This window comes from Caloenas nicobarica, chromosome 15 (genome assembly GCF_036013445.1).
Source record: "Caloenas nicobarica isolate bCalNic1 chromosome 15, bCalNic1.hap1, whole genome shotgun sequence".
Classification (NCBI taxonomy): Eukaryota; Metazoa; Chordata; class Aves; order Columbiformes; family Columbidae; genus Caloenas; species Caloenas nicobarica.
In genome coordinates, this window is record NC_088259.1 from 8,631,055 (window position 1) to 8,652,396 (window position 21,342).

Below are 21,342 nucleotides of genomic sequence, written 5' to 3' on the forward strand. Positions count from 1 at the left end.
CACTTTTCTGTGGGCAGGTTGTTTGTTTTTCTCATCTTGCTCCATTCAGGCTGTGAAAAGAGCCCATTTTCCCCGTATTTAATCTGCCTCTAGTCAAAAGAAAGCGCCCTCAAGGACCTCGCATTCCCAAAGGAGCTGGACAGCCTGGGGTTGCAACCAGTGCTGTGAAGTGTTTGCGCACAGACCAGTGTTTGCAGAGACACCAAAGACACAGTTGCAGAACCACTGCCGTGGCCTTGGTGTGAGGAGCAACCACTGGCAGAGCCCGCGGTCCAGCCACCCGGACCGGCCCTTCTAGAAAAACAATGTACAGGCTGCGGATTGCAGAGGTTCCGCACGGAGAAACAACATTATTTAGGTCAGACAGAACAACTTCTTTATCTGCTCCAGATACTTTAAAAAAATCCCTCTATGACAGTTCTTGGCACAATTAAATTAGACTTTAATTCAGTAGCCTGTCTTTTACATTTTCCCTTTGATCAGCATGTAATGATGCACAGCTCCTGTAGCTGTGATTATTGAACGGGAGAGAAAGAGAGAGGCTTGAGCAGCTCCCATTGAAAATGGTGTCAAATAAAATCAGGGGGATTTGTTGGAGGGTCTCTGCCAGACGTGCACAGCATTGTAAAGGGAAGCTGAAATGGTCGTCAGGTCTTTTACAAGAGCTCTTGGAGAGAATACGTGACAAACTGCCTCTGCAGTTATTAACAATATCTATCAGGTTGGTACCTCCTTGGTCACACGCATTTAAGTGAGCTGAACATCTCATACATGCAAAATGCAGGTATGGCTTTGCAGATAAACCCTCATTTTATACCAGCTGAGATGAGATCTGATAAGCTGAAAATTGTTCTGAATTCTGGTGACCAAGATAATGAACAAAATCCTAGTCATTTCTGCTAGCTTATTTGTTACAGCAAACTTAACAACAACAAAAATAAAGGTGGAATTTGACAAGCAAGAGCACTGCCAGCTTTAAAAATTAATTTGCATAAATGATTAAATGCTACTACAGAAATCAAAGGAAAACATCATTAAAATTCTTGTTTTCAAAGCCAAGTTACTTTGCTGTAGGTGATCTAGTGGGAACACTGGCTCTGTGGCCACGGTCCCTTAATGCCACTTACCTGGAGCCCTTTGATGTGCCGGTGCAGCTGCCCACGGTGTCCCTGGGCGCTGCGGGAGCAGCTCTTATATACCCAGCAGCAGGAACCAGGAAAGGCCAGGGAGGATGGAGCAGGGACGGCTCCTCTTCACTGCTCGTCAGGTGTGACCAACCTGACCCCGGATGCCACATGCAGCCACACTGGACTGTGGCCAGCAGCACCCAGTGAGCCCAGTAGCACCCAGTGAGCCCATGGAGGGCTGGGGATGCTCCTGGGTCTCTGGTTGAGCAGAGGGTTCCCGAACAGTTCAGGGCAGCTCCGCTCCAGGGGATGCTCCATCACATTCAGGGGACCATGAGGGTCTGAGGACAGTGTGAGGTGAGCAATTACCTCCCGGTGACTTAATTACATACAGAAACAGCACAAGGCTGATTTAGAAAAGAAAAAAGTTATCACAAACTAAAGAGTGTGTGGATTTACGGCAAGCCAGCTGTGCCATGAAAACCGCCTGTCACCCCGAGGCATGCAGGAGATGGCTTGTGCCTCCAGGAAAGATCTTGGCAGTTTAAAGGAGGCTTGGGAGACAAGAAGTAAAAGAAAATGGGGAAATAAATACAGAGGGAAGAGAAAAGGAACATGAAAGATGACAGAAAGCCCGAGTCTGAGGTTCCAGGTGGTTTTCAGGGTGGACCTGGGCTGGCCAGGGGCAGGACACTGTCCCCAAGGCAGCGATATCACAGTTGTCCCCGCTGGTCCATTCTACCCCAGGGGCAACAGGTGCTTTAGACCCTTCAATCAGCAACAGATTCGTTGCTTCAACAGGCAGCTGAACCGCAGGACAGAGCCTGTGACAAATGAACTGTGCAGTTCTTGCAGAGTTCATGGGCATGAATGGGAATTACCGCTGTGTCCCCAAGCGCTCCTGGGACAAAGCCCAGTACAGCAGGGTTTGTCCTGAGCCCTGTGGATCACCCTCAGCACAGGGGCCTGTCCTGAGCCCTGGGGGTCACCCTCAGCACAGGGGCCTGTCCTGAGCCCTAGAGGTCACTGGACCGACCACCCCCACAGGCTAGAGCACCCGCTGTGGCTGCAGAGAGGGCTAGACTTTATTGAACCCGAGCGTGAGAACACCCAATACACCCACATCCTTCCGAGCATCCACAAAAGAGTCCAAAACACCATGTTCAGAGGCAAAAGCCATCCGTGTTCCTTCTGTTCCAAGCCATGTAGGTGTGACACAACATTCACGCGGAAAAGACCAAGCTTCTATTTTGCTCTCTTAGGTACGAGGAGAAACACGGTGGGGACTCTCCAGGCAGGCTGGGCTCCTGTCTCTCTGGGGTCGGACATGGAAAACCGGGGCTCTCTTCCCAGCCTGATGCCCCCAGCTCACAATGACAGGATGATGAGATCCTGGTGAAGCAAAGGGGTCACCTTCCCTCTGAGCATCCTCCGCGCAAGCCACAGGCACGTGGAGCTGTGGTGCCGGGAGGAATCTTGGGGCAAACCCCAGCACTTACCTCGATGACATCAATGTCTGCGTTGGTGAAGTCGATGTTCAGCAGCCTGGGGAGTGGAACTCCCACCCCCAGCACTCCTGTGGGTCACAAGCCCAGCTCAGCACCATGGAAGGGGGGTCACAGCTGAAGCTCTGCCGGGGCTCAGCCCCTAACTCCATCCTCCCCCTGTGCAAAACCCCCATCCATGAGCACCAGGCTCTCTGGGAAGGCTCTGGGTCGTGGGACTGAGCGCTTTGGCAAAAGACATTGTAATTTGTGAGCAAAAGCAGTGGGCAGGGGCAGCCCCATGGAGGGGCTCCAGGGCCCTGTGCTGTGATGTGGGGGTTCATCTCCCTGCAAATGCTGCCACCTGAAATGAGCCCCCCAGGTCAGCGCAGGTCGGTCCTGCTGGTTCCTGTTCTACAGGGCGAGGTCAGGTATGACCTGCACAAACCCCTGGTATCATGCACAGTCTAGTACAACTGCATGGACAAGTCATTCGAGTTTCCTTACTGTTCATTGTAGGCAGGAAGGCAAAATCAAAAATCTGGCCAACAAGCATCTCCAGGAGCGAGACCTGCAACAAGGAGAGAGTCACTTAGAGCCAGCGCTGGTCCCTGTCCCGTGGTCCCCAGCCTCAGCCTGGCCTGGGCATGTGGGGACACTCTGCTCACACCAGCTGAACCCGACCCGGACCTTGGTGCTCCAGCTCCACACCCATCCAGTGCAAACTCCCAGTTTCACAGAAATTGGACTTTAAGATTTCTATGGTGAATTTTAGACCCAAAATATGGGCATTGCTCAGGCCCCTTCCCGCCGGTGTTACAGCTGCCTCAGTAACCACCTCTGCAACCCAATGTGCTCTCTCTGCAGGTGTCCTGCCGTGGCAGAGCCCAGGGTTCTCCTGACCATTGGACAGCAGGGGCATGTGCGGGATCCTGCAGTTCACTGAGGATACAAATTCTCTCCCTCTCAGGATTTTTACTGAAAATTGCTCATGAATCATCCATGAAAAAAAAATCCATCTCTGGAGGTGAGAGAAAGGTGCTATTTAAAATATGGCACAACTGTTACACTGTAATTGGCCCTTTTTTCTCCAAGCTAACATCTATCAGCACTTGGCTTTCTGCAATAGATTTTGCATGTTGCTGAGGCTACTCGTGTTCTTACATCAAAGCCACCGATGGAGGAGGAAACCAGGGAAAGCTCAGCCCTGCAGGAGGAAGCAGAGGGGGGTGTCAATCCCAGCAGTTCCGCTGCCCACCCAGCCCTGTCCGTGCTTTCATTGTCACCAAGCCCAGGAGGCCCCATTTCCATTGCCACCCCCCAGATGAAGCCCAGTGTCCTACCTCTCCAGGCTGACACTGATCTTCAGTTTGTTGTCCATGACTGAAAACTGGGCGAGCAGGGAGGTGTCCTGTGGTCAAACAGAGAGCTCAGGGCAGCGGCTCCTCGGCCCCTGCCCAGGGCCAGCCCTGCAGCCCCTGTGTCACACCAGGTGCAGGTCACCTCTGCCAGCACCCCTGTGTCCACCGTGCAGGGAGGGAAAACTGCGGGAGGGGGTTCTGCATGGGTTGGTCCTTCATACATACGATGTTCAGAAGGCAGAGAGATTCCTGGACATCACTTGGGTGGATCACCATCACCTCTGCTGTGGCCCTGAGCTGGATCACACCTTTATTTTTCCTTAAGCTCACCACCGGTTCTTCAGGGACGGCAATTTTCAGCAGCAGTTCATGTGGCTCAGGGTATGCCCTGAAAACCTGTCAACAGCCAAAGATGGGAAGTTTCTGCTGGTGGGAGCACGGCCGGTGCTGTGAGCAGGAGCCACGGCGCAGCTGCTGCTGTGGCAGAGCACAGAGCTATGCCCCGGGCAGGGCCGGCCTGCGCTGCTCATCCCCACGCATGTGGTGAAACAAAGCCAGGCCTGCTGGAGCAGCTCGTCCCGCTGGAGGAGCACGGGGTGCCTGGGCAGACGGGAATGCTGCCCGGCATCTCTGTGACCCCAGGGAGCTGCAGGGGACAGGGTGACAAACCAGGCTCTGGCCTGCAGTGGTTTGCAGTTTTGGACCCAAGTCAGAGCTCGTTCAAGTTCATGGGATGGTGCCTCTGAGAAGGAAGGGACAGGGGGACATCCCTGCCCGGGATGCAGCTTCTCTGGTGGGGTCAGTGTTGGTGCCGGGGGAACCGGGACTCACCGTGGGGACCAGGGCTCCCAGGGTGGATGTCGTCAGCGGCGGGAGCTCAGGGAACTGTGACAGAGAGGAGAGAAATTCTGCATGTCTGTGTGACCGCGTTCAGCAGATATCTGCTTTCACCAGCAACAGGCCTGGGGCTTTCCCCACGTGGTCTCATGCTCATTTTTCACCTAAGACAGCAGCGACCATAACAAATGGCACAGAGGAGCTGAGGCATTGCCAGTGGGACCAGTTTGCACGTCTGACAATCCCCAGCACTCCCAGCCCTGGCGAGGCTGCACTCCCGCTCACCATGCTGGTGGAGACGTCCAGGTCCAGGGCCCGGTCCCTCTGCAGTCCGGCCAGCACGGTGCCCAGGAAGCTCACGGACAGGCACAGTTGGGAGGAGCTGGTGGCCGCCATGGGGGGCAGGGGTGGCATGGGGGCCCGGGCGGGTGCAGGGACAGTCTCTGGTTTTCCCAGCGGATAGTCCACCAGTCCTCCTGCCACTCGCCCGACGACAGTCTGCAGGTACAGAGGAAGCAAACACAAGCCAAAATGTTTGCAATATTTGCCTTTACAGTTAACTTCGTGTTCCCTCAGTGTGAAATCGCTGCACACACGGCCACGCCAAGTCAGGCCCCGTGACACTTCCTTCTCCAAAAGTTCATGAAACATAAACCCCACTGCGCTCTCCCGTGACGGTGACAGCAGCAAGAGCCAGGCACCAAGCCAGCACCTCCCCAGCTTTTCACAGTGACCTCGGAGAGTGGAGAGTGCTGCTCGGGTGTACGTGCCCCAGGGAGAGTCCCCAAACCCCAGTGAAACACCCCAACCCTTTATGTAGACAGAAGGAGAAGCTGCCGGACTCACGTTCAAGTCCACCTCGAGGAACTGGCCGGTCACCAGGGGAAGGCTGGACACGGTGTACTGGACACTGCCCAGCAATCCCAACGGCACCAGTGCTGGGGAGAGAAAGCAGCTCAGCAGTTCCCCCAGGGCTCAGGGCAATGTCCCCTGCCCTGCCTTGCAGGGGGACTCAGAGCAGTCCCTTGGCCCGAGGAGGGGATGGCTCACAGCCCCCATTGCTGCCACTTGATGCACCCAGGGGTCTGTGTTTAGAGCCAGGGAGAGGGGAGGGAGATTTGCGGGGGGGACAGCATCCTCGGGTGTGCTGGGGCTCTGGGCTGCTGCTGCCCGGGTGATGGGCTCTGGGCAGGGAGCTGTCAGGGTCCCCCCGCAGCGCAGGGCAGGACTGGGGTCTGCGGGGGGATGTGGGGAGGTCGCTCTGCCTGCCTGTGGTGCAGCAGGGGGGACAGTGCCAGAGTCCTCACGTGGCCAGAGCAGAAGTGACATGGGGGAAGTGTGGGACCCATCAAGCACTTACAGTTCACAAGCCCCAGCTGGTCATTGACGAGTCCCAGGGCGACATCGACCACTGGGCAGAGCTGCAAGAGTCAGGGGGGGACAGTGAGTAAGCCGTGTCTGGAGCTGGACAGGGACACGCAGCCCAGCTCCTCTCTGCCTCATTCTCCCTGGGGACCAGAGCACCAGGGCATAGGATGGCAGTCCCGTCCCCACTAGTCACACCACGGTGCTGCGGGGTCTGCACCATCTCTGGGTCTGGTTCTGGGCACTTTGCCCATAACAAGGGTAGGACCTGGTCTCAGGAGCCTGTGTAGGGCGGCTGGAGAGTCCCTGGGGCTTTCAGGAGGGACCAGAGATCAATCAGCCCGTGACACAGCCCAGGGCATCATTAGAAGCTCCCAGCACTGGGGCAGCCTGTGCCGGGCTCGCTGACCCTGCGTTTGCACAGGAGGAGCAGCTTCTCCACGCACATGGAGATGTGGCACATCACCCCCCAACCCCAAACCGCTGGGCAGGGCTGGACACAGCAGCGCTAGGACAGTAGCCACAGTCCCGCGTGGGGACAGCAGCAATGCTGTGGGAGCTGCACCGCAAGTTTTTGGAGTTATTGCTCCTTTCCAAAGTGGAGAATTTTTCTGACTTACCAGATTAGGAAGAAGCCTGTTCAGGACACTTGCCAATAAATTATCTACAATTGGGAGCAGGCTGTGGAAAAATAAAGGAGCACCATGAAAAAACACCTGCTGCAAAGTAAATGGGGCTTGTTAAACAATTCCCTGTGAATAGCGTGGAGCGCAGACCTCCCGGAGCAAGGCAATTGCGGCAGCAAAGTGCATCATGTATGCTTGGATTTTGCATGAGATAAGTGTAATTTGCATCCCAAAATAGCCAGTGGGAAATTTATTGCTGCCTTTTATCTGCTGGTGTATAGTCTCCTTAAATGAGCAGAAACAGCCCCAGCCCAAGTGGTTTGTATGATTTACATACCAAGTGCCTGTACCTTAGAAGACCCTGTGCAATGTCAGTTAAAATGACCCGTGGATGCGGCACACAGGACAGAAATGTCCCTGCGGGCCTGCTGTGGGATCGTGCAACCCTCTGGGACAACACATCCATTTGCTGTGGCTGCGTGAGGGGCACACAGGGACCACCACCTCCAGCAGCCCTTGTGCCACCTCCGTCACATGTCCAGTGAGCAACTGTCACCTGCAGGGACGGTGGCTGCTGCTGTCACAGTCACCCATGGGATTAGGATGTGATGGGGAAATGCCCTTGTGTGTTCACCACTCTGCTCACACTGGCCAAGGACACCTCTGTCACTCACCCTCTCAGGAGTCTGATTTTAATGCCACCGAGGAGGGTATTGCATCTTTCTGTCACCAGTCTGGGGGACCCCGTGCCATCCATGGTCAGCCTGACCCTTGACGTGATGTTCACTTCCACGGCGATGTCGAGCAAACCCAGGAGGCTGCGCAGGGGGAAGCGGCGACCGTCAGAGCAGCAGCAACTTCCCGGCTGCCAGGAGCCGGCTGTGCCCTGGGGACACCCCTGAGGCCCAACCTACCACTTGGCGTTGAGGGCCGCCCGGGTGTAGAGGTTGACGTGGACACCGACACCAGGCAGGAGCTGCAGGGACACCCTGGGGAGCGTCAGCTCCACGATCTTCAGCCTGCAGGGACAGCGAGGGGACACCAGTGCCGTGGTCTGAGCACCCGCCTTGGGCTCTACCGCTCGCACAAAGCCACTGCTCAGGGGTGGGGGACTCAGAGGCCATTTAGACCAGAAAAGGCAAAAGACACCAAATTTTCTCAGTTATTTTCCAGTTTATCAGAAGCTTTGTCCTGGTTGCCATATTATTGCTTGTGCTCGGTGCTGGGATTCAAATGAGTTAAAATGTGGCAGCTGCAAACATGTGAGCGCTGGTTTGGCAGCTGTGGCACCGGCTCCGCGTGGCCAAGTGACAGTTTGGGGCACCTTCTATGGGCAAGCGCCTTCTGGCTGCTGTTCCCTTCAACCCTCCGCCCGCAGCTCCAGAGGCTCCTTTGCAGCCGGCTATGCAAACCTGAGACCTCCATGCAGTGTTTGTCCCAGAGCATCAGCCCCAAACAGATCTGAGCATCTACAGAAGCACCATCACTACCCAAAAGAGCACAGGGGTTGCCCCTCTGGCAAGGACCCTCCGGTGCTGTCCTTACCCGGTGAGCCCCTGGACGGTGCTGAGCAAACCGCCCTCCCCGAGGACGCCGAGCACGCTACCGCCTCCCAGCAGCCCTCCGTTGCCTGGGAGTGCTCCATTGCCAAGGAGGCCACCGGTGCCACCAAGGATCCCTGCCGTGCCGAGGAGACCTCTGTCACCAAGCAGACCTCCCTGTCCCAGTGCTCCTCCAGCCACCCCTGCAGGGACGCCATCCCTGGGGATGCCATCCCTGGGGACCTCGCCACCAGCTGCCAGCCTGCCTCTGGTGGGTGTTCTGGGGCCCCCCACATAAGCACCTCTACCATCCCCTCCACCTGGCAAGTTATTGCCAGCATCATGCCCTCCACCCAGCAGACCACCCAGCAGCCCCCCCAGAAGCCCCCCACCACCAGCTTCACCTCCTCCACCCAGCACACTCCCCAGTAGCCCCCCCAGCAGCCCCCCACCACCACTGGCATCGCCCCCTCCACCAAGCAGCCCCCCTAGAAGCCCACCGCCAGTGTCACCCCCTCCACCAAGCACACCCCCTAGCAGCCCCCCCAGCAGCCCCCCGCCACCCAGCAAACCGCCAGTGATCCCACCCAGCAGGCCACCATCACCACCACCACCACCACCACCACCACCACCACCACCACCACCACCACGGAGACCTCCTTCGAGGCCACCCCGCAGGTCTGCACTTCCATCTGCACCGGGACGGCCCCTTCCCAGCGGCACCTCTCCCAGGGCACCTTGGAGGACATCACGGTGCCGGAGCGAGCCTGCAAGAGCTGGAAACATCACTGCCGTCAGAGGCCCCCGGCCACTGCTGCAGGGACCTGCAGGCAGCTGCCAGCCCCTGCCCGCACCACCGCTCTCTGTGCTCCTCCAGCACAGGCTGCCCAGGGGCTGGTGCTCCATCACCATCACCGCCCATCCCAGTCCCCAGCTACCCGCTGACAGTTTGTGCCATGTGTGATGTGACAGAAAAAGGGTTTTGGGAGCCAGGACAGGAGGCACCATGTAAAGCAGCTTGGGGGAATTCGTCTGCGGCTGCACCAGTAAGACAGCGTGGGACATCGCAGGGTTGGGCACTGGTCACTCCTGAATTTGGGATAATCAATGTGCTTTGTGGAGCACAGCTCCGGAGCGGTGCAGGCTGCTGGGATGAGCAATGTCCCACATGAGCAATGTCTCCCTCCTTTTAGAAGCCTGGTCAGTTAGAATTTTAATTACATAAAGAAATTACTCCAGTTTGAGGGGGGGGTCACGTGCAGCCTCATGCTCTTCACCTCCATGTGCGATTCCCCTCTCTTCCCCGGTGGATTGGGCTGTGCTGGTGTCAACCACCAGGGACCCTGAAGGTTCCTGTCCCCAAGGTCCTGCTGAAGGGGACAGAGGGACTCACCATCGCTTAAAACACCTTTGCTGAGCCTGAGGACAGCATCTGTGCGCTGGCTCAGTGCCGGGGTCAGCAGGACACACAGGAGGGCGATGCCCAGGGCTGGTGACATGGTGGCTTCTGCTTGGCAGCACCTGGAGAGTTGGATATTTTGGGCTGGGTGAAAATTTTTTAGCAAACAGAAAATTTATATGAGCTTTAGGAGAACCAAAACTGTTCCTGAGTTAAAGCCACATTCATCCAACAGCTGGAGACACACACAGAGGGGGAGGAGGGGGTGTCCACATCTCCAGGGACCTTTCCAGGCCAGGTTCTGCACAACCCCAGCATCTGTTTGCTTATTCCTATTGATGGGCAGCCTGGACAACCTGCTCCTTCCATCCCTGGTCATGGTGACATAACTGTAAGTTTACAGTATGGAATTGTTACTCATAACCTATAGACTGCACTGAGCTCCCCTCACTAATATGGGTATGCAAATTAATGCTGCAATTAGACAGGCACCTCATGTTTGGAAAAAAAGCCCTTCTTTTTAAAATGCTGTGTTTTACCCTTATAACAATAAAAATAATAACAACTACTTTAAGAGGACATTGCAACACATGAAACCCATAACTTTTGTATCAAATTAATGTTTTTTTCTTCAGGGAAGGATTTTCATTTCACTATAGCAACCTTTTCTGATTTTTTCAGAATTCCAGCATTTCTACCATTACTGGTATTTTTCCTAAGTTTTTTCTTGCTCACCAGAGTGTATTGTAGTCCTGTATGCGAAATGGTGACTCTGTGCCCTCAAGCTCACAACACCCCACACCACTATTCTGAGCGTATTTACCTGATCTTGTCCCGAATTTCAAAGCCTGGCTCTGGTCTGCAGTGCTCGGCTCTCGGTCCAGGGGAGACCTGCAGCTCTCCCCAGGCACCTCTGCTTCCACGTGCAGAACAGCGGGTCCTTATATAGCAAAGCTGATGAGGAAAAAGGGGAAAGATGCCTAAATTGTAAAAGCTGGGCTAGCGGGTTGGGTGTAGAAAGCAGCATTTGTGGTTTTAATGTATTCCAAAATAAACAAAGATTTGTAAAACAGGGAAAAGCATTGAGCAACAGGTTATTGGATCCCAGTTATCAGGGTTATCAGCACCCAAGAGCTGATTCAAAGGAGGAGCCTGAGACTGGAGCTGCAATGAGCCTGAGGGAGCCGCGCTGGAAAACGAGCCGTTTCCACTCAAACTGCTGTTAACCCCTGCACTCGGGCTGTCACACACAACCTGCCCTACCGAGGTAATTGTTCGAGCTTCCAGTGAGCGCCTGGGGAGGCTTCAGAAAAGCACCGGGAGGTTTTTATCTCCTTTAGTGCTCGCCCTGAGCAGCAGCTCCCGAGGCTCATCCCGCCCATCCCCGCGGCCACCAGCCGCTTTCCCGGTGTTTCCACAGAAAAGCCCCTGTGCGCTGGGACACCCGACCCACGCCAGCTCCAGACAAAGGGGCCCCTTTGTCATGCTGTCCTCAGCACTTAATGCCTTTGTGAGACAAAACCTGCTGCTAAGGCCACAGCTGAAAGCAACCCGTGCATCTTGCACAATGAGGGGATAATGGGGAGGTGTAACCTCGGTTTATCCGTGCCTGGCTCCTGCAGAGCCTTGCACAACAGACACCGCCGGGCTCCGGGTGGGACCTGCAGCAAAAGAGCCCCCGGCAAGAGCTGCTGCTCCAGCGGGCTCCAAATGAGCGGGGAATGTCAGCAAGGGCTTTGCTGAACCCACACGCTCCCCATGGCAAGCGGCCCCGGCAGCACAAACAGCCCCCGGTGCCCCCTCAACCCAGCACCAACAACCCCCAGTGACCCCTCAGCACCAACAGCCCCCAGTGCCCCCTCAGCCCGGCACCAACAGCCCCTGCGCTGCTCCAGCCCAGGCCCCAAACCCCAGCTCCTGGGGATCCGCTGTTTCTCACCTTGTGCCTCAGCCTCTGAGCTGCAGAAACACTTTCTGCGAGGTACCGGCTGGTTTGCCATAGGTACAGCTGCCGTATGGCACAGGGGCACGGTGGAGCCAGAAACCCCCATCAAATAAATATTCAGAGAGAAATACTGAGCCAGAGGAAGATTTTATTGAAAGAGCAATACAAGAATAACCTTTATGCCTAAAGAAGAGCTCTGCTTCCTGACTACAGGTGTTAAAAGTGGCCACAGACCCCCCACACCCCCAGCCGAGCAGTTTTCCCTGCCCCAATGCCAGGAGCGGCCAACCAGCCAGTCGCTTGTCCCCCTGAGGACACAGTGACAGCACAGGATGTTGCACAAGAGAAACTGAAGATGGGGCTGGTGGGGGGAGCGGGGCTGTGGGGCTGGTGACACCTCAGCTGGCAAGCAGAGCCAAGGGGTCCCCCGAGCAGGAGCCCTGCAGAGCGGCCTGGTCGAGAGAATCATCTGCCTGGGGGAAGCAGCACAAAAAATATTCAGTTTTCTCATTCGAACCTTTGCCGGTTTTTCCCAGGTGAGGTTTCCTGGGAGCCCAGACAGATGAAGGAGCCTGTCTGGGAAGTGGGAGCACCCATGGGAGATGCCATCCTTACCTCAGCGATGTCAACCGGGACATTGCTCAGGTTGGTGTTGAGAATGTTGGGCAGAGGGATTGACACTTGCGAGGCACCTGCAAAACCGAGTGAAAGTGTTTCATCATGGGGGAACCCCGAATGCAGCCAGTGAGAGGGGGAGACCCCAAACCCGGCTGAGTGTGGGAGGGGGGCAGTCCCAGACCCAGCTGTACCCTGGATGGCTGGTATGTATGCAGCTGCAAGGACTTCCTTGATCCACCCTGCAAGTGAGGAGACCTGAGGGGAAGAAAACGTGTGTCAGTGTCTGAAGAAGAGAGCAACGGCTATTGGGATGCAAACAGTCATGTCAGGCTCATCAATTCCCTTCTGTCACCACTCGGAGCTGTGAAACACAAGGGCTGGAACCCTCCTCCAGTGACACTCCTCCAGGACGGAGGCTGGGGACACACAGGGACATGCTCTTTGGGTAATTTCTTCTTGGTTGTTCCTTCCCCCTTCCCAGCAGTCCCCGTGCGCTGACAACAAGTTGAACATAGACATCCAAGTGTCACTGCTGTGGGACACAGGGGACCGACAAGGCAGATGGCAATTGGCCTCTGCCGAGAGAAGGAGAAATGGGAAGGCTGAAGAAGAACGGAAAATCTGTTTCTCTGTCTCTACAGCAAGCCTCTGGCCATCACATCGCTGGCTGCAGCGCCTCGGTCCGAGGCAGCACCTACTCACCTGGACAGGGCTGAGTCCTGCGGGCACTCGCGTGGGGCTGACGCTACAAAAGATAAAAACAAGGCAGAGTCGGGGTGCATTGGGTACAGTCTTCCTCCCGCTTTCCAGATGCTGCTCAGACCCTTCTTGGACTGGAATTTCTCAGCCACACAAAGACACAAAGATTTGGAAAATAGGGCAAATTTTCTACAACTCTGTCATCCCTTCAGACATCCCTTGGTGTGAGGCTGGGGCTGGGAGGAGGCAGGAAAGCTCCACAGCCCTTTACACCTCTGCCACATCCCCATTGCCCTCCCCATCGCTGTCCTGTCAGGTCCCCAGGAGTGTCCCCCCCGGCACCCACCGCAGAGCCCTGCCCTACCTGTCAAGGCCCAGGGAGGTTTGCAGTTTGCCATTGGAGACTGATGGGGTCATGTCCAGAACAATGTCCTGCAATTGCAACAATGGAAGAAATGAATTTATTTCCCTGTGTAACTCCTAAGACTGAAAAGAAAAGCTGGAGTACTTGTAAATAACCCATTCTGAGAAAAAACACCTGTCTGTGCCGAGAAATTGCATTTCTGATGGATGGTATCAGGTATCTCCCTCCCCAGGGTTCACCCTTCATGTCTTTATTTTGTATTATTCCTTAAACATTTCACTTGTGCTTGGTTACAAGCATTTTAAAAGGACTAGGCATCGCTGTTTTGAAGATGTAGTAAATTAAAAAATACAAGTACTACACGGCTAAGCCAAAGAACAGCCAGACTCTGCTCACCCTGTTTCAGAGGTCTCATGCCGCGGAAGCCCACTCACCGTGTCGAGGGAGAAGAGGGATGCAGACCGCAGGGACGGGCTGACCACATCGACGGTGGCTTTGAGGGTGGCGGTGGCTCTTCTGTCCCTGATGGCCACCACGGGCTCGCTGGCCACCCGCACGCGCAGCTGCAGTGGCAGAGAGCCCGGCAGGATCCTGGCGAGCTGGGGGGTCAGGACAAGGGGGTGTTGGTGTGGTGAGGGGCGGTGGGGTTGGGGATTGATGCACACGAAGGAGGTGGCTGACCTGGGGGATGATGGGCAGCAGGGCGGCCGTGGACAGCGAGATGCCATCAGGCACCTATGGGAACGGCACTGGCAGCGTTAGGAACTGGGGTTTGTGCAAAGCCCATGCTGGGATCTGCCAGACCCACAAACACACAGTGACGAGCACCTTTGGGTCACCCGAGAGTGACCAGGACCCCGACCCAACCCCGAGAGGGGCATCGTGACCCACCATGTTGCTGGTGATGCTGAGGTTGAGGGCTCCCTGAGCCTGGAGCTGCTCCAGCGGCGCAGCAAGGACACGCGGGGACAGGCGCAGCCGCGGCAGGCGGCCACGGGACAGCAGCAGCGCAGCCGGGGCCACCACACCACCCGCCGCATCTCCGGCACCGAGCTGCAGGGACATCAGCGGGTCAGGGGCTGCGGTGGCACCGAGCACCCTGCCCGCCCCTGGAGAGGCACACACGGGGTTAATCTACACTTTGATGAACACACGGCATCTTCAGGCTGCTCTACACCAGCAGCGGCTGCACCCGCTGCAGCTTTCCCTTAAAACCCCATCACGTCCCTGAGCAGTAACACATGCTGCCAATATTTTCAGCCTGATGATGGTCCCTACCTATTACATACCAAACTTGTACAAACCACTTTTAAACGGAACCTGCCTGTGAATGATGACCGTTGCTTCTGTATGAAATTAAGCTTTTCTGATTAACAGCTATGAGAGTGCTGTAATTATACTTAATTAAGCAGTGTCAAGCCAGTCTGGCTTATGCTGCCCTCAGGGATGAGCAAGTAAAAACAAGGCAGAGACCCGGTGGTGGCCTTGGCACGGATGTGGCTGGACCATGCTCACCAGCACCTTCCAGCAAACACTTTCCCGAAGGCAGCTGGGGCAAGAGGAGCCTTCGACAAAGAGCCTCCATGTCCAATGAATTACCTAAACTCGCTAAGTCAGAGTCTTTGGGCTGGGGAAGCGGGGGCACTTACGGTGAGATCCAGCTGGATGGTGTCAGCACTGAGGATGGAGAAGGGGGGCAGGTCACCCAAAGCCCCCTGCGGGACTGCAGCTGCAGGACATGGGAGGAAAGGTTTGAACTGCAGTCGGGGGCGATGCTCCTGAATCCCCCAGTCCCAAGAGGTATTGGAACCAGCAGCAGCTCCTGCTCAGTTTTCCCAGCTGGGCAAGCCACTGAAAAGCACTATTTTGCAGCAAAAATGTTGTTTCTAAAAGCAACAGTTCCTAAACTTTCTGCAGGAAAAAACTGCTGCTGCTGCTGCTCTGGGACAAGGGAAATGGAATGTTTGCTTGAGCTGGGAGTTGTGCTTGTAGGAAATTGTTAAAATATTTGTATTTACCAATGTAAAAAACCCACCCAACTCTAAGCGCAGGGGTCAGACAGGAGCAGGGGACAAAGAGGGGAGTGCCAGCACTTACAGGTCCTGGAGCTGAGCAGGGAGCTCACCGCGCCAAGCCTGGCGTTGGCAATGTCACATCCCTGAGGACGAAGGGGACAGTCAGAGCCCTGGGACCCACAGCACCGGCCGCTGCACTTTGCATTAACAGCAAAAACTGACTCTGCTGGGTGACGCTTTCTCACTGCGACTGCTAAACCAGTGCAGAGCCGGGCATGGACGATGGTGCCGGAGCGGAGTGGTGCCCGTCAGTGGGAGGACGTGCTGGCTGCCCTGGCTGATCCGCAGCTGTGCAAACAGCTGTGTCCACAGGGACAGCCTGGCCCACTGCCTGCACTGCCTGCCCTGCCCACTGCCCAGCCCTGTGCCGACGGCTCGCACAAAGATTTCTTTGCAGACTCACCACCTGGCGCATGGCATCACTTAGGAAGCGCTTTAAAGGCTGATCCAGAAGTGGCACTTCAGGTCTGGGTACCAGGAAAATAGGAAATAAAAAGTGATGTACATTAGGAGCTGGAAAATAAAAGTACTTTGCACAAGAGAAAATGCCTCACTTGCACTGTCCAGATTCGTACTTCAGTGCCAAAGTATTACCACAAACAAGCCCTCTGAATTGGGACCAGCACCAGGTTACCAGCACAACACACAAATATTCTTTCTTGAGCTCGAATTTTAGGAGAAAGGCCAGCAGTTCATCTCCGAGGCTGGCGGCTGGGTAGTTCAGCCTCCGAGGCATCAGGCACAAAAGTGCCACTTTCGGTGGCCAACAGCACCAAGGTGTCCCCCCACCATGGGGACCATGTGCTGGTCATGAGCACCCGCTCACAGCGGTGTCACCTCCCAGGACGGTACCTCACACGAATGGTTATGTCAGAAGTCTTGCAGTCCTGATTGTTCTGGAAAGCTGCCCCGTTGTCCTGGACAAGCATGGCCACATCTGCTTCCACTGGCATGCAGAGTGTCCTGCCCGGCGTGCTGCGGTGGGGAAACACAGCGGCTCAGGACACCTGCGTGCCAAAGAGGTGGTGACCCCCACAAGCCATGCCCGATGGCCACGCCATACCTGGTGCTCTCCACCAGCAGCTGGGTGCTGTAGCCCACCTGCTGCCCCAAGCCTGGCACGAAGCGCAGGCTGATTTTGGGGAGGGTGTTGTTCACAATTCTCAGCCTGGTTGGTTGGAACAAGGAAAAGGCAGAAATTGGCGTGTTCGTACCGTAGATGCCCCATCCCCTCAGCCCCAATGCTGTGGCTGATGGCAAAGCCACCATCCCGGGGTCCTTCCGCCCCAGGTGAGCAGGGATCCCTCCCACCTGGGAGCAGCTTGTGACACCTACAAGTCACCCTTGCACGACAAGTACCTACAGAAACTCCCAACAGCCCAACCCTTGTTTGTGAACCTGCCCTGGGGGAAAAGGGGGATTCAGACAGCAAGCTCCAGACCAGAGCTGTCGTCTTTCCCCAGTGTGGCCCAGACACAACGAGGGCAGCTCAGGGACACCTATCTCCCACTCTCACTCACCTTTGGACGTCTCCATCATTTCCACCAAGAAGATTGCCAATGAGACCATTTTTGCCAAGCAGACCGTTTTTGCCAATCACAGCACTAAGGAGACTATGAAGAAGACCATGTTTTCCAAGGAGACCGTCAACGACACCATCTTTGCCAAGGAGACCATCAACGAGACCATCTTTGCCGAGGAGACCATCAATGACACCATCTTTGCCAAGGACACCACCAAGGATACCATCTCTGTCAAGGACACCACCAAGGACACCATCTTTACCAAGGAGACCACCAAGAACACCATCTCCGCCAAGGAGACCGCCAAGGACACCATCTCCACCAAGGAGACCGCCAACAGGACCATCTCCGCCAAGGAGACCGCCAACGAGACCATCTCCGCCAAGGAGACCGCCAACAGGACCATCTCCGCCAAGGAGACCGCCAACGAGACCATCTCCGCCAAGGAGACCGCCAACGAGACCATCTCCGCCAAGGAGACCGCCAACGAGACCATCTCCGCCAAGGAGACCGCCAACAGGACCATCTCCGCCAAGGAGACCGCCAACGAGACCATCTCCGCCAAGGAGACCGCCAACAGGACCATCTCCGCCAAGGAGACCACCAACGAGACCATCTCCGCCAAGGAGACCGCCAACGGGACCATCTTTTCCAAGGAGACCGCCAACGGGACCATCTTTTCCAAGGAGACCACCAACAGCACCATCTTTTCCAAGGAGACCACTGAGCAGATTGCCACCAAGGAGAGGACGTGGAAGCTTCTGGAGGTCACGTTTGGCTAGTGAGTGTGTAGTATCTGAAAAAAGGATGAGAGGTGACTGTAAGTGATGTGGACTCAGCACACAGGCATGCTATGCCTGTCTGGCTGCTCCTTCCCCTCCACTGTCCCTCTGTTTCTCTCTTTATACAATAGAGGTGGCACCAGCCACTGTAAAGTATCTGAAGTGCCATCTCCAAAGTGCTTTGGAAATGCAAATTTAGAAATGCAGCATTGCCACTATTGCTGAATGGATCTGGACCAGCTTCTGATTTTCTGAGCACGGTCAAGAGACAGAAAGGTAGAACTGGTCTCAAAACCAAAGATAAATCCTGTCTCTTCTATACTTACCATCCACATCCACTTTGACAACTGCAGACATGATTCCAGGGGTCAGCAGGCTGCAGAGGAGGAACCCAGCCCAGAACGCCGACATCTTTGGTCCTGATAGCTATGTAAAGTGATCGATCTCAGCACAATGTGGGGACAGTGAGCACCAGCCAGTGCAGGGAGCAAAGAGGAGGGTGGGGGAAAGAAAAAGGAGGAATTTCAGCCAGGGATGAGAAAATCAGAGCTGGAGCTGCTGGAACCTCTCCTGCCTCGTCACCACACTGGTGGGCACAGCAAAACCTTCCTGCAGGAGGAACCAGAACTTGAACTGCTGCTGCAAGGACTGACCGTCACTGCAGCCAAGTGGCTGTTGGGTCGTTTCTGCTTCAACCCCCAGCGCAGGACCTGGTCTGGGGAGCAGCTGATCTGGGTGGGAACTACTCAGAGAAACAAGATCCTATATCACACACGGTGGGAAAACGGGACATTTCTGACACATGATCATCTCTAGTCACGGAAAGAAAAAGAGTGGCATCTACACAAGACAGATGCAGCAATATATCTACAAGGAGAGCATCTCCTCATTTGGATGTCAGGATCTCTGCACAAACACCAGACAGCTGAGGCTTCCCTCTGCATGAAAGCACCTTTTGCTAAAATTGTAAGAAGGAGAAAATAATTTTTAAACTTTCAACGTCATTGAATATTTCTGCAGGACCTACAATTTGAAGTAGCGACTTTTTTTTTTTTTTCCAAACAACCATAATGAACTTCATTGCCCCAGATCTATTTAAATGGAAAAAGCACATCAAAAAGGGATCAAAAGTAGCGTGAGAGTTCTAATTCACCTTAGGTAAAAATCTACCTGGGATAACCAAGTTTTACCAAAAATAATTTAAGTTATAATTGTTCATGAAAACCATGAAATACCCTTTCTTCTTCAAGGACTGTGAATACAATGAATGTGCGTGGCTGTTCTTGAGAAACTCACAGTGAAAGCTGCTGCGCATTTGACTTGTCAGAGCATAATTCAGGCAGGTAGGAGGCAAGAATAACAATTTTTTAAAAAGCCAATACACCCAAATGAACATCAAATATTCTCCTTTGGGAAGCATTCAGGTTTGCAGAAGCAGAGCTTTTGGAGGAATAAGTTTGCTCTTACCTGACCAAGCTGTTGGGTGCGAGATGCTCTCCAGCCCATGTCCCTGTCCTCTGCAGGTGACCTGCACCAATTGTCCCCATTTATAGAGCTTCACAGCAGGAAGAGGCACCCAATGTCATCGAGGACATCCAGGGTAATTGGTGGGGAGCAAAACAAACAACGGATGGTTTCTGGTGACTTCCACCACAAATATTTCCCTGGAGGTGTCAGGAGCTGGGTAAATCATTGAGCAATGCCCCGGAGGCGCTGAGGCAGATGGGCAGCCCAGGGCCAGCCTGCACACCTGCCGGGCTGGGACATCGGCCTGTGGGCTTGTGCTCCTGTCCAGATGCAGACATGGCTGAAAAGTCAAGCCCCCATAAAAAACTTCTTTCTTTTTTCCAAATAAATTGAGGTTTTGACTAAAAGGTGTGTCAAAATACTGGTCACTCCTCGCTGTTCAGCACTTGTACAGCTCTCCATGCTGCAGCACTCACAGTAAACCTGTGCAGTAGAGATGTGTCGCACGTTTTGGGTGATGGATGAAGGACCAGGCAGCATGTTTCTCAGTGTAAAGACAGTGCAGATAGTAACAGAGCCCATATTCACTACCCAGGCCAGCAGGACATGCCCAGGGTTCCCATCCCGATGTGCCCAAAGACCTTACCCAACATTTACCAAAGCCACCAGCACCTGTCCTGTGACCTGAGCGGCTCATAATCCATTTGATAATTGAGGAAAAGGAGCTACTGAGTTGGGAAGGAATGGTGACACCATGGTAAGGTGTACCAGTCGGGTATCACGGCTTTACGGATACCCCGAGCTGTCGGATTCTTGGGAGAGACCCCATTAAGATTTGGAAACGCTGCACTGGTCTAACTGGCATGGCATTATTTCCAGGTCCATCACTGCTGCCTCGCAGCACTCCAGGAGAACTGGAGGTGGGATGTGCTGTGACAGGGAGATACCCTGGAGAGGGCAACGCCATTGACCATGAAGCCAAGGAGCTCCCAGGCCAGAGCCTGTTGGCTATGGAAGTCCTGAAGGGACTCTGTTGGTCCCAGTGCTGACACATCAAGAGATTTCCCACCACCTCCTCGTGCAACAAATGTCCTGCAACTGCCCAGGGTCTTCTGCCTCGGCACCGCAGTTCTGTCCAGACCCTGCCCTCTTAGATGTCTGGCCAGGTATTTTCATGCTAAAAAATTGTGTCCCACCTGGTCCATCCTGGTTCATTTACTACCAGTTCATTTACTGCTACAGGCAGGAGAAAAGGAGCAGAAGTTTCTGCTGAGCCAAAAGTGTGTGCCCCACAGCCACGCTGGATTTCTGCCTCTTGCCCCATCCTGGCCCTATCACCAGCACCACACGGATACCCCAGGACAGCAGCTTTCTGGGGCAGGAAAAACATCCTACATGCAAATGCAGTCCCTATGTGCAGATCATGTCCTGGTATGTGCAGCCAAGGCTGCCTGAGGCAGAGGGGACCATGGGCTGGCCAAGGGGACAGCAGTGAACTGTCCCCTCCATGATGGGCTCAGTAACAATGGGGCTGGAGGGGCTGCTCCTCAGCTATGAAGAATAATAGTCCAGAAAAATGCTTGCGCAGAGTTAATACTTTCTGCAAACTTGGAAATCAGTATTTGCAGCAGATTAGCCAGATTTTGTCACACGTTAATTCCGGATTAAAAAATATCCCAGCTAAAGGCCATGGAAGGGATGGCAAAGGTGCCAAAGTGCTTAAGGAGTTGTCACTCTCCTTGCAACCTGATCAACCGGGCACCTCAGCAGCACAAAGCTTTTCTGTCATGGCTAGATTATGACATTTGATAAAGCGGAAAAGAGCATTAACAAGATGGTATTATGTTATTGCCCCTCCTGAAACGCTTTATACTTTGGGCAATCACTATACGAAACCCGAATTACCATGAAGAGAGAGCTGATAATGGTCAGCACACAGCAAAGGGGCACTGGGCACCGCAGGAATAGCTCCCGAGCAGTGACCTTGTAGGTGTGACGGTCACTTGGCCTCTCACCAGCCATTGCTGAATGCAGAGGTCTCTAACAACTAAATATTTTGGATAAGCCGAAGCAGATTCCCATAAAGAGAATGACATTGTGAGGTCCGGGTCTCGCTAAAGTGACTTTCA

The 21,342-nt window shown here is 54.6% G+C and overlaps 2 protein-coding genes across 2 annotated transcripts; both read right to left on the minus strand.

Annotated features, from left to right (window-relative positions):
• Positions 1-2,495: 2,495 nt before the first annotated feature.
• On the minus strand, positions 2,496-10,015 carry LOC135994917 (BPI fold-containing family B member 4-like). The gene is made up of 17 exons (XM_065645849.1): positions 9,990-10,015; positions 9,735-9,862; positions 8,998-9,117; positions 8,346-8,544; positions 7,715-7,819; positions 7,475-7,618; positions 6,795-6,855; positions 6,170-6,230; positions 5,656-5,747; positions 5,095-5,307; positions 4,804-4,857; positions 4,198-4,368; positions 3,955-4,022; positions 3,776-3,818; positions 3,119-3,182; positions 2,627-2,703; positions 2,496-2,519 (listed from the first exon to the last, which is right to left on the minus strand). The coding sequence occupies exons 1-17, from the start codon at positions 10,013-10,015 to the stop codon at positions 2,496-2,498; spliced, it is 1,650 nt and encodes a 549-aa protein (XP_065501921.1).
• Positions 10,016-12,083: 2,068 nt separating this feature from the next.
• On the minus strand, positions 12,084-18,157 carry LOC135995028 (BPI fold-containing family B member 4-like). Its single transcript, XM_065645993.1, has 16 exons — positions 18,073-18,157; positions 17,689-17,760; positions 16,962-17,400; positions 16,505-16,609; positions 16,294-16,416; positions 15,845-15,908; positions 15,464-15,524; positions 15,016-15,095; positions 14,258-14,419; positions 14,048-14,101; positions 13,801-13,965; positions 13,367-13,434; positions 13,006-13,048; positions 12,495-12,558; positions 12,301-12,377; positions 12,084-12,158 (listed from the first exon to the last, which is right to left on the minus strand). Exons 1-16 carry the CDS (start codon positions 18,155-18,157, stop codon positions 12,084-12,086), a joined length of 1,737 nt encoding a protein of 578 aa, XP_065502065.1.
• Positions 18,158-21,342: the final 3,185 nt, after the last annotated feature.

What these genes read in the sequence shown, in the direction of transcription:
- LOC135994917 (XM_065645849.1), bottom strand. Translation starts at nt 10,015, where the DNA reads ATGTGGACACCCCCTCCTCCCCCTCT. An exon ending in ACAGGCTTCTTCCTAATCTG is followed by an intron (nt 6,231 to 6,794) that starts GTAAGTCAGAAA and finishes TGACTCTTGCAG; the next exon opens with CTCTGCCCAGTGGTCGATGT. An exon ending in TCCTCGAGGTGGACTTGAAC is followed by an intron (nt 5,308 to 5,655) that starts GTGAGTCCGGCA and finishes CTGTACCTGCAG; the next exon opens with ACTGTCGTCGGGCGAGTGGC.
- LOC135995028 (XM_065645993.1), bottom strand. Translation starts at nt 18,157, where the DNA reads ATGTCGGCGTTCTGGGCTGGGTTCCTCCTCTGCAGCCTGCTGACCCCT. An exon ending in AATGATGGAGACGTCCAAAG is followed by an intron (nt 16,610 to 16,961) that starts GTGAGTGAGAGT and finishes CCAACCAACCAG; the next exon opens with GCTGAGAATTGTGAACAACA. An exon ending in GTGATGCCATGCGCCAGGTG is followed by an intron (nt 15,525 to 15,844) that starts GTGAGTCTGCAA and finishes CTTCGTCCTCAG; the next exon opens with GGATGTGACATTGCCAACGC.